The sequence below is a fragment of the Rhinolophus ferrumequinum genome, chromosome 13 (genome assembly GCF_004115265.2).
Source record: "Rhinolophus ferrumequinum isolate MPI-CBG mRhiFer1 chromosome 13, mRhiFer1_v1.p, whole genome shotgun sequence".
In the NCBI taxonomy this organism is placed as follows: Eukaryota; Metazoa; Chordata; class Mammalia; order Chiroptera; family Rhinolophidae; genus Rhinolophus; species Rhinolophus ferrumequinum.
The window spans coordinates 18,294,322-18,312,616 of record NC_046296.1 but is presented as its reverse complement, the minus strand read 5'-3'; the positions used below and the strand labels follow the sequence as shown (position 1 = coordinate 18,312,616).

Sequence of the window (18,295 nt, the reverse complement as noted above, 5' to 3'; positions counted from 1 at the left end):
ATCACAACCATCCTATTCAATGGCCTATTATCATTTTATAGAGGCTCAGTCACACCACTGTAAGTGGCAATGCCAGGTTTCAAACGCCCATCTTATACCAGCGCCCATTTCTTAATTAACCCCTCGATCGCCCTTGACACTTTTCCATTGTTAGGTTCAAGTGCCCACCATACAGCTTGTCACACCGTAGACCCTTAACCTTTAAAAATTCATAATGTGCAAGTTTGATTATCAGGGTTTGTCCTAGGGGCTGATGTTCCCTCGGTGCAGGGCCAGCGGCCCCGCCCAGCGGAGGACTAAATTCTTCGCTCCCGCGGGAGGAGCCAGTCCGGGTGTATTGTGAGCTTACAGCGTGATCAAGCTTCTAGCCAGTGACGGTGACAAGGAAGCAGCGTCGCCTGTTGCCACTCCCCTACTTCAGGCCTTCCCGTCGGCCCCCGCGAGCGTCCTTAGCAACACGCGCGCTCCCTCCCTGCCCCGCCCCGTCCGCGCGGCGCGAGGCGGGCCGTCTTTGCGCCTGCGCTTGGCCTCAACCGCCAGTCAGCTTTCTTCCCAGTCCCTCCCTCCCCTCCTCCTCCCCCCTCCTCCTCCTCAGCCTCCGAGAGCGAGACATCAATATGGAGCCTGAGGACCTGCCGTGGCCCAGCGAGCTCGAGGAGGAGGCGGAGGAGGCGGAGGTGGCGGAGGTGGCGGAGGAGACGGAGGAGGCCGAGGTGGCCAAGCAGGCGGAGAGCTTGGACGAGGATGAGGTGGTGATGGTGGAGGAGGTGGAGGACGACGAGGGTCGGGACCTGGACGCGGACTTAAACTACGAGAGCCAGCCTCGGGAGAGTACAGACGACGAGGAGGACGAGGAGGCCGAGGCCTGGCTGCAGGCACACCCCGGCAGGCCTTTGCTTCTGCCCTCGTTCCCGCAGTACCGCTACTCCGAGGGCGAGCGCACCGGCCCGGAGAAGGTGAGCCTGGCCGGGGAGCGGTGTGGCACGCCGTCGGGGCAGGGTGACTGCCGGGGCTGCCTCCTGCTCTCCGCCTGTCACGATGCCTGACCGATACTATAAATGCGCTTAAAGGCTTGTAAGGACCATCTCTACTCTTATCCAGGTTCTGGCTGATTACTCCAATCTCCCAGTTCTTCCTGGCAAAGACCTCTTGTTTCTCCCCCTCGCTGGGTCCTGGGCCTTTAGAATTACACCAGATGTTCAGACAAGCCAGTATTCCCTGCTTGTGTAGTTAAAAACCGCTTTTGGGAGGAGGTGGGGTCTAGCGTGTCGCGAAGGAGGGGGAAAAGGCGGGGTCCGCATGGAGAGATGGAGAGAGTGGTTACCCAGGGACTATCTTGTTGGGAAGACAATTAGGAGATTAGTTTGATGCCTGAGTGCAGGGTTCCCCGCAGGGAGTTGTGTGGGTTAAGTATACTGCATGAGTAGTTAGTCTCAAAACGCTCCTCGAAGACTCTTCTTCTCAGGACCCTCATTTGTAGCAATAAAGGGGTCCCCAGCCGGTAGGAGGGGCTTAGAAATGCAGGAGAGACTTATGCCGTAGCTCCAAACAGCCTGGAAAACTAGAAAGTACAAGGTAATACGCAGTGGAGAAAAAGCCTTTTTAATGATTGGCTCTTAAAGATGAGTTTGAAAATAATTGCATTTAACCGATTGCTTTTAAGGGAGGAAAAATAGATTTGCCATACAATTCGGATATCAAGTCCTCAGACAGTTATTCAGTTTCTATTCTACATTGTGGGGACAAAAAGAAGCGTAGGGTTTGTTGTCTAGGACTGCCCCTTAGACAAGATGTAAACTGCAGAGTGAAGCAACAAAAGTACAATTGAAAAGACAGAAAAAAGACTGTATAGACCTATGCTGTTCGATACAATAGTCACTAGCCACATATGACTCTTTACATATTAATTAGTTAAAAATAAGTAAAAATAAAAATTCAGTGCCTGTGTTGTACTAACCACTTTTCAAGTGCTCAGTAGCCACACTTGACCAGTGGCCACCCTATTGGACAATGCAGATATAAAAGAGTTCCATCATCACAGAAAGTTCTCTTGGTCAGTGATGCTATGGACTGTTGATCATTAAAGAACAATAGTTGTTTTGCCTGGTAAATATCCCTTAATTCATTGAGCATATATTATTGAGCATTCACCGTGGCCCATGCATTGTGCTGGATGCTAAGGAACCTTGGTGAACTCACACGTTTTTTTATCTCTGCCTTTCTAGTGTTCACAATCTAGAGAGGCAGGCAGACAACATGTAGATGGTGCCATAAATAAAAGTAAAACTGATACGTGTTAACACGCTTTGAAAACATACAGTAAGAAATCTGACTTTGTCAGTTGAAGCTGGAGAAAGCTTCCCTAGGAAGTTATAATAGAGCTGAGATCTGAAGACAGATTAAGGTTAACTGGGCAAAGGGAAGGGAAAGAGCCTTCTTAGTTGAGAGAAAGCACATGGAAAGGTACTGTTGGTTAGAGAGAGCATGGCTTTATCAAGGAATGAGAGGCCAGTGTGGGTTGAACAGAGACTTCAAGGCTTTGTGTGCAATGCCAAGGATTTGGAGGGTTTGGGAAGTCATTGAAAATGGTTTCAACAGAGGGTGGTATATGATAAATTTGTATTTTTGAAAGATCACTTTGTAGCAGAGTGGAAAACAGCTTTGACAGCAAGGTGGAGTGGGGAGTAACAATAAGCTCAGGGATGCTAATTAGGAGGCCATGGCAGTATTGCCAGGTATTTGGGAAGCGGGAAGTGTTGGTGGATAGAGAACAAAGTAGACTGATTCAGAGAGATTTAAGAGGCAAAATCATCACACTTATACACTAATTTGACTTTATTATTACAGTAATAATGGATTAGATGTGGAACATGAGGGCAAGAAGGGATCCGGTTGTTAGGTTATTAGATGAACGGTTGTGCTGAATATGAAGATTTGGCTAGGCTTGTGGTGTGGGAGGTGGTCATGGGGTTAGATGATAGGATTGGTTGGCATGGTTGTTAAGGTTATGATTTTGGTTTTGGAGATTAGAGGACAGGTCTAGGCTGGAGATTTAAAGTTGTAAGTTACCTACATCTAGACTATAATTAAAGCCACACTTGTGGACAAGGTCTCCTTTTATTTTGTTTTATGACTTCTTGTTTGAATAACTGTTAATACTTAAATTTATATCTTCAAGCCTAAGGAGGAATGTTTTAATTAAACCACTTGAACTCTTATTACAGCCAACGTGGAAAAATTATTATCCTGTTTAACAGTGCTTTATCTATGTGTAATAGAAAATCTTGCTTCTTAGAGCCCAGAATGTGTGTGTGTGTTTTAAGAGAAATCAAAGATATTCTCTTACTTACCTTAGAGAGTATATGAAGTTATAGATGTATTAAAGGTAGTTTTAAGATAATATGAAGAGTATTAAGATAATTTTTCTTTTAGTTTGTTGACATATTAAAACTTACTGGCATTAAGTTGGAAAATGTTTAAAGGAGAAACTAATGTTTCTTGCTAGAAATTTATGAACTATAATTTTTTGAAGATGAGTTTGTTGTATAGTATTTAATGCAGTGTGTTAAAAGGATGAGACCAATACTCTGGTTTCTCTTCAGATCGCATAAATCTTTCGCCTTTTAAAAGGATGAGACCAAATAATAGGAAACATTAATTTATTTGTTTAGTCTCAAGTTAAATGACAAAATTGTAATATTTGATTCGCTCTCTCATGCATCCCTTACTACATATAAAGATGTAGTGGTGATTTATAAGGTAGTGATTAAGTTTGTACTTCTGCTAAGGCATGGAACTGTTTAAATTCAGAGTGAAATGTGATCAGCCTTGCAACCACGTCTTTGAAGCCCTTGTGTTGGTCTTATGCTGGTCCTACAGACCGTTCAACATGGATCATTTCAAACATCTCTCCTTATAATTCCTAAACCTAAATTTCTGAGCTGTGCTAGGGAAAATAATTCAGTTCCGTGTATTGCTATCTCTAGCAATTCTTGGTCTTCAACTTTTAACTGGATGGGTCATCAACAGTGCTTGGAAATCTTTTTACATTTCCTCGCTTCTTTTTACTTCTTCACTCTTAGCTAGCTAGCCCTGTAGCCCTCATCCAGTGTTCAACATCCTCCCATCAGCAGGTTATCATTTCGTAGAAGGAGAGAACACAGGCCTGAATCCCTTCGATTTCCAGCTCCCCATCTCCAAATTTATCTACACTGCACAATTCTTAATCTTTTTTCACCTTTTAATACGTATTTTATTTTTAATATTAATCCTTTCTTTGCTCCTTGGCTAAAAACTGTTAGTCGTAGTGTGTAGTTCTCTTTAGGAACTGCTGGATTTTATTTGCAGGCATTTTATAAGTGATACCCATTTTAAGTTTTAAAATAAATTGTTTCCTTGACTTGTTTTTGTCAGATTTAACATCAGTATTACGCCATTTTCATGCAAGGTATTTGTATTGTCTTTTGATACCCCTGGTCATTCGCAGAGTGAAAGAATTCACCAGACTTAGAAAAGTGAGAAAACAAGGAGAGGTTTTATTAAAGTCAGGAGGAAAGAAGCTAGTGGCAGGGTCTAAGGAAGACTCCTGCCCTGTACTCTAGGCTAGTTTTTTCTTATATAGAAATGGGTAGGTAAATTTTCTTACAGCAGGAGATGTGACATCCCTCTGAATCATTTGATTGACATGCGCAGGTTATATAACTAGTTTCTTTCTGTGCTTGCTCTTACCCATAATGCATACAGAAAAACCCATGGTGGTGGGGGGCAGGCCTTAATGTTTATTTCATTTTAATTGTATTATAATGAGGCTAGAGTTCAGATAGCAGCCAGGCTCCAGCAGTTTGCACATGTGTTAGAAACCAGCTAATTCCAACTGGGTCTTATCTCCCCTTAATTTTAGGGATGTTTGGACAGCTCCAGTGATCTCTAGGGATGAGCCTGGGTAGTTCCTGGGGAGTGGTTGCAGGTCTGGGCAGTCCCTCTTTGGGCTCACTTTTATTAACCCTTTTTTGCCTCATGAGTATTGGGAGGATTTTTATTTTTCTAATAAAACAGTTTAAGTAATACATGAATTTTTCTTGCATGTTTGAAAAATAATCATGAGTGAAACTACTTTGAATCAGTATTCCTTTCAGGGTTATAGTCTATATAGATTCACTTTTCTTCAGTAATTCTGGTAATTTATGATTTTTCTAGAAAATCATTTCAGCAAGGTTTTCTAGTTAGTTATAGTAGAGTGCTATATAGTATTGTTTATTTTTTCAACTGCATCTGTGGTCATTTCCATTTCTCATTCCTATTTTTATGTAATTGTGTTTTATTTTTCTCTTGATCTGACTAGCGAGGGGTTTATTTATTTTACTTGTTTCATTCAAGGCAACAGCTCTTGGATTTAAGTTTAGTTCTATTTCTTTTTATAACAATTCATTAATTCAGTTTTCATCTTTTACTATTTCCCTAGATTTATTTTGATTTATTTAATGTACTAAATTCTTAATTGGCTTATTTAAAACATTTTTAACAGCTTTATTGAGACATTATTCATATACCATACAATTTACCCTTACTTTAAAGTGCACAGTTCAAAAGCATTTGAGATTTTGCTTTCTGGCCATTGTCATCAGTTTGGCTCAAATAAACTTACAAAAATTTTAAAAAGAGGTGTGCAATTCACTAGTTTTCAGTGTATTCATAGCTATGTGCAGCCATCATCACAGTCAATTTTGAATATTTTTATCACCTCAAAAAGAAACCCTGTACACTTCAGCTATCAGTCACCTATCTTCCATTCCTCTAAGTAATCATTAATCTTTCTTTGTAGACTTGCCTATTCTGGGCACTTAATATAAATGGAGTCATATATTATGTAGTCCTTTGTGACTGGCTTCTTTTACTTTGTATAATGTTTTCGGGAAACATCCATGTGTATAGCATGCATCGGTACATCATTCCTTTTTATGGCTGAATAACAGTCCATGGCATGGATACAGTTTGTTTATCCATTCATCAGTTGATGGACTTTTTCTTTCTTTCCCTTTTGGGTATTATGAACAATGCTGCTGTAAACATTTGTATACATGTTTTTGTATGGACATGTTTTCATTTCTTTTGGGTGTATATTTAGGAGTGGAATTTCTGGGATACACGGTAACTCTAACCTTTTGAGGAACTGCTAGACTGATTTTCAAAGTGGCTGCACCATTTGACAACCCACCAGCAGTATATGAAAGTTCTAGTTTCTCCACATCCTCTCCAGCACTTATTATCTGACTTTTTGATTATAGCCATCCTAGTGGGTGTGAAGTGGTATCTCGTGATTTTGATTTGCGTTTCCCTGATGGCTCATGATATTGAGTATTTCTTTATGTACATATTGGCTATTTGTATATCTTCTTTGGCAAAATGTCCATTCAGATCCTTTGTCCATTTTTAATTGGGTCATTTGTCTATTTACTATTGAGTTGTACAAATTCCTTATATATTTCTCATATTTTCCACAATGTGAATCTTCAGATTCCCTTATGAGGTGGATGATTTGCAATATTTTCTCCCAGTCTGTGGGTTGTTGTTTCACATCCTTGAAAATGTTCAAGAATGTGAAGTCTTATTTATCTTCTTTTTCTTTTGTTCATACTTTTGGTACCATATCTTAGAACCCATTGCCAAATGTGAAGTTGTTTACCCTGTGTTTTTTTCTTGAAAATTTTATAGTTTTTGTTATTGCATTGAGGTTTTTGATCAATTTTGAGTTAATTTTTGTATGTAGTGTGAGGAAAGGGTTCAACTTCATTCTTTTGTATGTGACTGTCTAGTTGTCTCAGCATCGTTTGCTGAAGAGGCTGTTCTTTCCTAATTGATAAGTCTCAGCATCCTTGTTGAAAATCAGTTGATCATAGATGTATGGGTTTATTTCTGGATTCTTAATTCTATTCCATTATTTTATATGTCCAACTTTATGCTATGCCACACTTTTTTGAATACCGTTGCTTTGTAGTAAGTTTTGAAATGAAGATGTGTGAGTCCTCCAACCTCATTCTTTTTTTTTCAAGATTTTTTAGCTCTTCTGGGTTCCTTGTAATTCTATATGAATTTTAGGATCAGCTTTTCAATTTCTACAAAGAAGCCAGCTGGTATTTTTGTGTGAATTACATTGAATTTATAGATCAATTTGGAAGTACTGCCCTGTTAACAGTGTTAGGTCTTCTGGTCCATGATCATGGGGTATCTTTCTATTTATTTAGATCTTCTGTGAATCTGTTCAACTGTGTTTTGTAGTTTTCAGAGTATAAGTTTTAACTTTTCTTAAATTCTAAATATTTTAAAATTCTTTTTGGTGTTATTGTAAGTGGAACCCCCCCCCCCATTTTTGGATTATTCATTGCAAGTGTATAAAAAGACAGGTGATTTTTTTGTATATTTGTATTCTGCAACTTCGCTAAACTTGTTATGAGTTCTAAGAGATTTTTTAGTGGATGTGCTAGGATTTTTTTTAAAAAGAAGACTATGTCACATGCAAGTACATACAGTTTTATTCTTCTTTTCCAATCTGGATGCCTTTTATTTATTTTTTTCTTCCCTAATTTTCCTGGATAGTACCTCCAGTATAATGTTGAACAGAAGTGTTAAGAGTGGATATCTTTGTCTTATTCCTGATCTTAGGGAGAAAGCATCCAGTCTTTCACCAAAAGTATGGTGTTAGTTGTGGGTTTTTCGTAGATGCCCTTGTCGGATCGATGAAGTTTTCTTCTATCCTGGTTTCTTGAGTGTTTTACCATGAAAGGGATATTCATTTTGTCAAATTATTCTATTAATTGGTGTATTACATTAATTGATATTGGATTGTTAAGCCAATGTGCATTCTGGGAATAATTTACTTCATTATGGTGTATGAATATTTTATATGTTGCTGGAACATTAATACACCAATTTGCTAGTTTCCTTTCTTTTTTATAATTTTTGCATCTATATTCCCAAGATACTGGTATGTAGTTTCTTGTGTGTTTTTGTCTGGTTTAGTATCAGGGTAATACTGGCCTCATAAAGTGAGTTGCAAGTGTTCCTTCTGTTTTTGGAAGATCTTGGCACTAACAATTCTTTGACTGACTGATAGATTTCACCATATGGATTTGGGTTTTTCTTTTTGGGAAGTATTTTAATTATATATATATAATATATATATCTTATATAATATAATATAATTTAAGATATATATATTATTATATATAATATAATATATATAATAAATATAAATCATATGACAGTTGACTTTGGCTGTCTGACTTACTACATTAAGGACAGTACTCTCTAGCTCCATCCATGTTGTCTCAGATGGCAAGATTTCGTTCTTTTTTTTTTTACGGTTGAGTAATATTCCATTGTATATATGTACCACCTTTTTATCCATTCATTCGTTCAAGGACACCCAGGTTGCCTTTATATCTTGACTATTGTAAATAATGCTGCAATGAACATATGGATGAGCACATTCCCTTGAAGTAGCATTTTGGGTTTCTTTGGATAAATACCCAGAAGTGGGATTACTAGGTCCTTTGTCTCTTGTTTTAAAGTCTATTTTGTCTGGTTTAAGTATTGCTACCCCATCTTTTTGTTTGTTTGTTTCCATTTGGATGAAATATCTTTTTCCATCCCTTTACTTTCAGTCTGTGTGTGTCTTTCGAGCTGAGGTGAGTCTCTTGAAGGCAACATATATAAAGGTCTTGTTTTCTTATCAATTCAACCCCCCATCTTTTGATTGAACCATTTACTCCATTTATATTGAAAGTAATTGTTAATAGATATGTAGTTATTGCCATTTTATTATTTATAGTTTTGATTGTTTTCTTCATCTTAGAGAAGTCCGTCTAAGATTCCTTGTAATACTGGTTTGGTGGTGATCCTTTTTCTTGTCTGGGAAGCTCTTAATCTTTCCTTTAATTCTAAATGATAGATTTCCTGGGTAGAGTAATATTGGTTTTAGGTCCTTGCTTTTCATCACTTTGAATATTTCCTGCCACTCCCTTCTGGCCTGCAAAGTTTCTGTTGAGAAATCAGCTGACAGTCTTATGGGAGCTCCCTTGTAGGTAACTGCTTTTCTCTTAATGCTTTTAAGATTCTCTCTTTGTCTTTAACTTTTGACATTTAATTATGATGTGTCTTGGTGTTGGCTTCTTTGAGTTCATCTTGTTTGGGACTCTCTGTGCTTCCTGGGCTTGTCTATCTACTTCCTTCATCAGGTTAAGCAAGTTTTCCATCATTATTTCTTCAAATAGTTTTTCAACTCCTTGCTCTCTCTCTTCTCCTTCTGGTACCCCTATAATGCAAATGTTGGTAAGATTGATGTTGTCCCAGAGGCTCCTTAAATTCTCCTCATTTTTTTGGATTCTTTTTTCTTTTTGCTGTTCTGATTGGGAGTTTTCTATTAACTTACCTTCTAAATTGCTGATTCAGTCCTTTGCTTCATCGAATCTACTGTTGATTCCCTGTAATGTATACTTCATTTCTGTTATTGTATTATTTATTTATGACAGGTTCTTTTTTTGTTTTCTATCTCCATTTTTATGTTTCCTAGCTCCTTTTTGAAGTTCTCCCTGAGATCACTGAGCATCCTTATAACCAGTATTTGGAACCATGTATTGAGTAGATTGCCTGTCTCCATTTTGTTTAGTTCTTTTTCTCGAGCTTTGTTCAATTCTTTTATTATGACATGTTTCTTTGTCGCCCCATTTTGGCTGCCTCCCTGTGTTTGTTTCTATGTATTAGGTAGGGCTGCTATGTCTCCCAGTCTTAATAGAGTGGCCTTATGTTGTAGATGTGCTGTGGGGCCCAGTGGCACAGTCTCAATGGTCACCTGAGCCGCAGACTCCAGGTGTGTCCCTTGTGTGGGTTGACTGTGCTTTCCTCTTGTAGTGGACTCTTGGTTACTGTTTGCATGACAGTGGGAGGGATTGACACTTGGCTCATTGGTTGTGAGGACTGGCCGTGACTATAGTGAAGGAGTTGTGGTACAGGGGCTGACCCTACAGAACAAGGTCTGCCTCAGCAGGGCTCTGGTCCCTGCCCAGGCTGCCCCTTGGGTGTGTCATTCTTGGGTGATAATCCAGCTTGTTTTGAAGCTGGCCACTGGGCGTGCCAGCCCCAGGGCCACCTGTGAGGTACCCGCTTCAGTTCAGGTTCAGCCGCAGCCCGTGCCCCACCCAGGTCCACGTGGCAGGAGCCACAGAGCAATCTGCAGATGGCTGCCGCTTGCGCCTTGCTTGGAAGTGCTTTGAGAGGACAACCTGTGAACAACAGCTGGCTGGCACTAATGCCAGCCTTATGGCTGCTGTATCAGAGGTTTGGGACATGATCATGCCCGATGCTGCTTGTCTGGGTTCCACGAACCTTTGGGAGACCCTAGGAAAGTCTGCAGCATGAGCGAAGGCAGGCGGTTTGTAGGAAAAAGCCACTGGAAGCAGCTCGGGTGTGCCTGAAAGTTGGGTGGGGTGGGGTACCAGAATCACCAGGGCATAGCAAATGAATTGTGTCAGCCAACTTGATGGAGACTGAGATATGGCAGCTGCCTGTGTCAGTATGCAGGAACGGGGAGGGCTCAACAAAGCAACAATGGCCTCCACCAACTCCTCTGTCCAGGAGAAAGCTACCCTTTCAGCCCTTGTCCTGAAGCCAGACAACTCAATTCCCCCTACCCCCGTCTGTCCCTGTTGCCTCTCTAACTGCTGCCCCAGCACTGGCGCTCAGAGCCAGTGATTCCATTGTTGAGTAAGTCTGTGCATGGTCCCTTTAAGAAGAGCTGTTGGGACTCCAGCCGCTGTTTGTCTCAATCACCCAGAATCTCCGCTTGTTTTCACAACCAGAAATTATCAGAACTTCTCTCCCTGGCACTGGAATCCTGGGCTGGGGAGCCTGGAATCCTGGTCTGGGACCCCTTGCTCCTTCGGAGTAGACCTCCACAGCCGCGATATCGCTCCCAATTTTTAATGATCATATGCAGGTGTGGGACGAGCCTGTTCTGTGTCTTTTCCTCTCCTGCCAGTCTCAAGGTAGCTTCTTCTGTATGTCCTTAGTTGTAGGGCTTCCATTCAGCAAGATTTCAGGTGATTCTCAGTGATGGTTGTATTATAGTTTAGTTGTAATTTTGATGTGGTTGTCAGAGAAAGTAAGCACAGCCTTTACTCTACCATCTTGACCGGAACTTTCTTGTCTATTCCTTCTTGAGTCAGTTTCACTAATTTGTTATTTTCTAGGTGTTTGTCCATTTCCTTTAAGTTATCAAATTTTTTAATATACAGTTTTTCGTAGTACAGATGCTTCTTGACTTATGATGCAGGTAAGTCCCAATAAAACCATTGCAAGTTGAATATATTGTAAGTTGAAAATGCATTTAATACATCTAACTTACTGAACACCATAGCTTGGTGTAGCCTTAAATGTACCCTGAACGCTTACATTATTGGGATGTAGCCCCAGCATAAATCGAAGAGCACCTGTAATTGCTTTCCTCTGTCTCACCAGAAGTAGGAGACCCTGATGGGCATTTTGTAGGCTTGATGGGATACGAAAACAAAACAATATCCAAAAAATGCTGGCAACATAGTATTCTGTAGAGTATCAGTTATTTACCCTCGTGATCTGTGGCTGACTGGGAACTGAGGCTTGCTGCTGCTGTCCAGTATCACGAGAGAGTATTATACTGTATATATACCACTTGCCCAGGAAAAGATCAAAATTTAAAATTTGAAGTGTGGTTTCTGCTGACTGTATATAACTTTCTATCATTGTAAAGTAAAAAAATTGTAAGCTAAACCATCATAAATAGATCTGTAGTCAAGTTCCCTCTTTAATTTCTGATTTTAGTAATTTGAATACTCTGTTTCTTGGTGAGTCTAGCTAAAGGTTTTTCAATTTTGGTGATATTTTTCAAAGACCCAACTTTTAGTTTCATTGATTTTCACTATTCTCTATTTCATTTATTTTAGTCTTATTTCCTTCCTTCTGTTTTCTTTGGGTTTAATTTTCTCTTTTCTAGTTTAAGGTGCAAGTGTAGGCTATTGATCTACATCTTTGTTCTATTTGTAATATATGTGTTTACAGATATAAATTTTCCTCTGAGCACTGCTTTAGCTGCATCCCATATGTTTCAGTATGTAGTATTTTTATTATCTCAAAGTATTTGAAAATTCTTTTTGTGATTACTTTTTTGATCCATTAGTTATTTAGGAGTGTGTTGCTTGATTCCATATTTTTGTGAATTTCCTAAATTTCCTTCTGTTGATGATGTCTAATTTCATTCCATTTTGGCTGAAGAATATACTTTCTGTGATTTCAGTTATGTAAACTTTTTGAGGCTTGTTTTATGGCCTAACATCTGGTCTGTCCTGGAGAATGTTACATTTGTGCTTGAGATGTTGAGAAGAATGTGTATTCTGCTCCTCTAAGGTGGAGTATTCTATAGTGTCTTTAGATCTAATTTGTTTATAGTGGTGTTCAGATCTTATATTTTGTTGGTCTTCTGTCATGATGACTATTTTTTTTTTTAACAGACTTTTGGGAGCAATTTATGTTTACAGGAACATTGAGCAGAAAGTACAAAATTTCCATATAGCACTTTCCCCTCCCCTATTTTCCTTGTTATTAACGTCTTGCAATAGTGAGGTACATTTCCTCACTAGCTTACACTATAAGTTGTAAGCTAATATTGATACATTTTTATTAATCACAGACCATAGTTTACATTAGGGTTTGCTCTTTGTACATCCTATGGGTTTTGACAAATGTGTAATGACATATAGCTCCTATTATAGTATCCTACAGAATAGTCTCCCTACACTAAAATTCCCATGTGCTCTACCAAGTTTCTCTGAAAATAAGACCTAGCTGGACCATCCGCTCTAATGCATCTTTTGGAGCAAAAATTAATATAAGACTAGGTCTTACATTATATAAGACCCAGTATTATATTATACCTAGTATTATATATTATATGATATTATACCCAGTATTATATTATATCATATCATATCGTATTATATATCATATCATATTATACCCAGTCTTATATTAAAATAAGACCAGGTCTTATATTAATTTTTGCTCCAAAAGATGCATTAGAACTGATGGTCTGTCTAGGTCTTATTTTCAGGGAAACACATTAGGTGGAAGATCTGTATACTGAAAGCTGTAAAACATTGATGAAAAAGTTGAAGAAGATGCAAAGAGATGGAAAGATATTCTGTGCTCATGGATTCAAAGAATTAATATTGTTGAAGTGTCCATACTACTCAAAGCTACAGATTGAGTGCAATCCCTATCGCAATTCCAATGGCATCTTTCACAGAAATGAACAAAAAAATCCCCAAATATGCATGGAACCACAAAAGACCCCGAATAGCAAAAGCAGTCTTGAGAAAGAACAAAGCTGGAAGCATCACACTCCCTAATTTCAAGCTATGTTACAAAACTATAGTAATTAAACCAGTATGGTGCTGGTGTAAAAACAGACTCATTGATCAATGGAACAGAACAGAGAGCCCAGAAATAAAACCATGCATATATGGCCAATTAATTTACAACAAAGTAGCCTAGCATATACAATGGGGAAAGGACAGTCTCTTCAATAAATGGTGGTGGGGAAATTGGACCACTATCTTACACTATATATAAAAATTAACTCAAAATGGGTTCAAGACTTGAAGGTAAGACCTAAAACCATATAACTCATAGAAGAAAGCATAGACAGTAAGGCTTGTTACATAGGCGTTGGCTATGATTTTTGAATCTGACACCAAAAGCAAAAACAACAAAACCAAAAATAAACAAGTGGGAATATATTAAACTAGAAACTTTCTGTACAGCAAAGGAAACCAATGAGAAAATATTTGCAAGTCATATATCTGAAAAGCGGTTAATAGGCAAAAAAATATATATAAATAGCTTATATAACTCAATAGCAAAAAACAAACAATCCACTTAAAAAATGGGTGGAAGACCTGAATAGACATTTTTCCAAAGAAGACATGTAGATGGCCAACAAGTACATGAAGAGATGTGCAACATCATTAATTATCAGGGAAATGCAACCCAAAACCTTGAGATAGCATCTCACAACTGTTAGAATAACTGTTACCAAAAAGACAAAAAAATAACAAGTGTTGGTAAGGATGTGGAGAAAAAGGAAACCCTTGTGCACTGTTGGCAGGCATGTAAATTGATATAGTTACTATGGAAAACAGTATGGAAGTTCCTCAAAAATTAAAAATAGAGCTATAATATAAGCTAGCAATTCCTCTCTGGGAATTTATTCAAAGAAAATGAAAACACTCAAAAATATAATATGCACCCCCATATTCACTGCAGTATTGTTTACAGTAGCCAAGATACGCAAACAGCCTAAGTGTTCATCGATGGATAAAGAACATTGTATATGTATACAATGGAATATTATTCACCCATAAAAAAACAAAATCTTGCTGTTAGCGACAACATGGATAGACCTTGAGGGCATTCTGCTAAGTGAAATAAGTGGGACAGGGAAAGACAAATACTTTATAATCTCTCTTTTTGTGGAATCTAAAAGAACAAGAACAACAAAAACTAAGCCCTAGATGCAGAGAATGGATTGCTGATTCTAGAGGGTGGGAGAAATGGGTGAACTGTTTTTTTTTTTTAAGTTTAAATAAGTTGAATAAAAATTTTTATGAAGGAAAAATGCTGACTGTATATGGCTGAAAATGTTAAAGATGTGCTGGCAAATATGATTAAAAGTCTAATCTACCACTACCAAATAAGAAATGTGAAGATGTTACAATATAAAGAAATTTATTGTTGCTATACAAAGATGCAGTAATGTAGTTTGATCAAATTTAGTGCTCATTCCTAATCAAATTAATTCAATGTGAAATGAAAGAATACTTTCATAGCATGATAGAATATTCTTAATTATTAACCAATACCAAATTCAGAGGGAAGGTGCCTTATAAAACTGGTTATCATTAGTATTTAATTCAACTTTAATTCAACATTGTTACTTAATATGGTCTGGATTAGTGCTAGTCCATGAATTTCTTGTTACTGGTCTCTTAAGAAATAAGTATGAGAATTGAGAGGAAGTATTTAGAGACTTTTGCATTAGCATTTTGACAGTGATTTTATATTTTTTAGAATTAGTAATGAGACATTCGGGTTTATATTCTGTACTTGGGTTTATACTAGGGATGCCAAAAAAATGTATTCAGGTGGTCACTTTGGTCAGCGTTGCTCAAGCAGTAGTTCACCGTAATCAGAAGTGTCTGGACGCTGATGGTAACCACTTTGAGCACCTCTTCTAATTGCAGAAGTCAAACATGACTTGTATTCATCTTTTATTTTCGGTATATATTGAGTATTACAATTTTAGTACAGTTTTCCTTTCTTAAAATTGTATATATCCTGTTTCCCCGAAAATAAGACCCAGCTGCATGAGAGCTGATTGCGTCTTTTGGAGCAAAAATTAATATAAGACTCGGTCTTATTTTACTATAATGTAAGACTGGGTATAATTAATTAATACAATATAATATAATACTGGGTCTTATATTAATTTTTGCTGCGAAAGATGCATTAGACCTGATTGTCCAGCTAGGTCGTATTTTTGGGGAAACAGTACATTTTGGGGCACACTCTGTACATCAAATTTCATTTTTCTAGCTATTTGTACTAGTTTTTTATTAGTTTATTTTTATTTACTTATTAATTTTTATTAGTATTTTAATAAAATGTGTTTCTGTGATGAATTAGAAGTGGGAAAAACTGATCCTTCTCATAGATGTTTTTAGAAGCATTGCTGTGAGTCATGCCACTAATGTAAGAGTAAACATTTGAAAGAGACAAATGTATCACTATTCATGGATGACATGATAATGTTATATATTGAGAGGAGTGACTAGTCCACTAGAAACTAGTATAGCTAATAAGAATTCAGTGTAGTGGTCACATGTAGAGAATATTGTAGCTTTAGGTTTGGAAAATTTTTTTCAGTTTTATAATTGTAAGACTTTATCATATAGAACCAAATTTGTTTTAATGATGAGAATTAATTGTTAAAGAATTGCTGGCACAAGTGCCAGTGATTCAACTCATTGAGAGATGGGTAGTAATGTGAAGGAGGTCTAAAATATAGTCAATATTGTGAAAAACATAGAGCGGCTTTACTTTTTCAAAACTTTGAGGAGAATGCCATCAAATAGGAAGCCATATGCTACCTGAGTGGACATTTTGATCAAAATGTTAATGTATGTTAATTCAGTTAATAACTTAGCATATTTTTCCTTTACATTTATTGTTTTAGAGAATAGAATTTTGGCATTTTCTTCCTCAAGAAATCGACTCTTCCCACACCTCGGACACAACCCAGACCAGGATTAATATGAGAGAGGAAGGAATGGAAGTGACAGATTTCCCCTCTGTGGAGGAAGGTATATTGACCCAAGCAGAAAATCGAGTCAAGGAACCCAGCAGAGGTCTCTTTTGTTCTCCGTTGCTAGGTAATGCCTCTTCTTTTTTTAAAAAAAAGAAAAACTTGTAGTAATACCTCACATTTATAAAATACTTTTGGGAGACATCAAGTCTTGCAGCTAAATCCTTTCTTTAGTTGAGGAGCTCTGTAGGTCCATACTCAAAGTTATCAGCTTATTTCTAGTTTTCCACACAGGCCAGCTGGTGTAGTTATGTTAAATATGCAGTTGCCTCTCATTTTATCATGCTCTATTGTTCACAGAAAGCAGAAAGCTGATAACTTCCTCTCTAGTGGGTATACCTCCTCATTCCTGAATTTGTGGGGGTTATTCTTGGGGTAAATCATATATTATCCTTTTACTCCTCAGCAGTGGTGACTCCATGATCCTTATACAAACAAAAAACAAATGTTGATACTTACCTCATTAGACTTAGAATTAGTTAAAACAGACGTTCTCAGTTTTCAGACCGAAAAATTGAGATAAAGAGGTTAAATGATTTGTCTGAGGTCGATCTTGACTGCTTTCCTCTGCTTAATATGGAACTCATTTATTAGCTGTGTACAAAAGGTAAACTTTTAAGTACCTTTCAGGTCATCAAAATAGGAGATGGGATTGTACTGTTACTACTTTGGATCATTGCGGATATGTAAGAATACTAAGCCAATGTGGTAATGTAATGTTTTTCATGCCTAAATCATAATTCAGACAAATATTACTTTGTTCTTTCTTTTTTCAGATTTTGTTTTATGAATATTGAAAAAAATACAACCACCACATTTTTAGAATTAGCCTTTGTCTGAGGAATGGGATTCAACCATGAAGTTGTCAAAAGGTTTTTAGAGGAGCATGAATAGGAGTTAATTCAAGTTCTTTTCAAACATAAGCTAATGCTATCCAAATCAAAACATTAGTGCCAGTGTATTCTGTGGTGTAGATCATTAAATTCAATTTTAGTTTCACATTTTAAGAAAGATGTTGACAACATTAGTGTTCCTTTGTGGGAGGAGATGACTGTGAGAGTAGATGGAAGAGAAGACCGCTGTGATCAGGTATTGAAAGGGCTGTCATGCTGAAGAGGAAGCAACTTATTTTCATTCATTCATTTCTTTAACAAATATCTAAGTCCTGTGTGTGTTTGATGCTAGGGACATATAGATCAGAGCTACCTCCTCTTCTGGGAAGACAGTCCAGTAAACAGAAAATACCAGTATCATGGATGAGGATTTTAATGGTCTATACCAGGATGTGCAAACTACAGGCTGCAAGCCAAGGCCTGCTTTTGCATCAGCTAAGAATGATTTTTGCATTTATAAAGGATTGATTGTAAAAACAAAAAATAATATGCTATGGAGACCATATGTGACCAACAAAGTCTAAAATATTTACTGCCTGGACTTCTATAAAAATATTTGCTAATTCCTAGTCTAGAGGTTAAAATGATTATACATAACTTAATAGAGAGGCTATTTGAAGCTTGATATAAGAAAGAGCTTTCTAATAGGGTCATTTAATAGGGGAAGGCTATATAACAACATAAAAGTGAGCTTATGTCACGGCAGAATGTTAGGCAAAATTCTCTAACAGAAGAATTTCAGCATTGTGTGGGAGATTGTGTGTGTGGCTTCTAAAATGTTTTCTACTGTAAAGTTTTATAACTCCAGTTTTCCATTTACTATAGATAAGGTAGAACATTTTAAATTATTAGAGCAGATGTTGATGGCTCCGGAAATTTCATCATTGCTGTTTTGTTATGCAAGAATACAGTCGTTGTGGGTTACATTAGGCTCGTGCTGGAACAGATTCTA

General features: G+C 37.7%; 1 protein-coding gene across 1 annotated transcript in view; it reads left to right on the top strand.

Annotated features, from left to right (window-relative positions):
- The first annotated feature begins 584 nt into the window (after positions 1–584).
- Positions 585–18,295, top strand: part of ALMS1 (ALMS1 centrosome and basal body associated protein) — a 149,455-nt gene continuing 131,744 nt past the window's right edge. The window contains exons 1-2 of the mRNA XM_033124877.1: positions 585–956; positions 16,322–16,517. Coding sequence (XP_032980768.1) covers positions 618–956; positions 16,322–16,517 — 535 coding nt within the window. The 5' untranslated portion in view covers positions 585–617. The remainder of the gene's footprint in view (positions 957–16,321; positions 16,518–18,295) is intronic.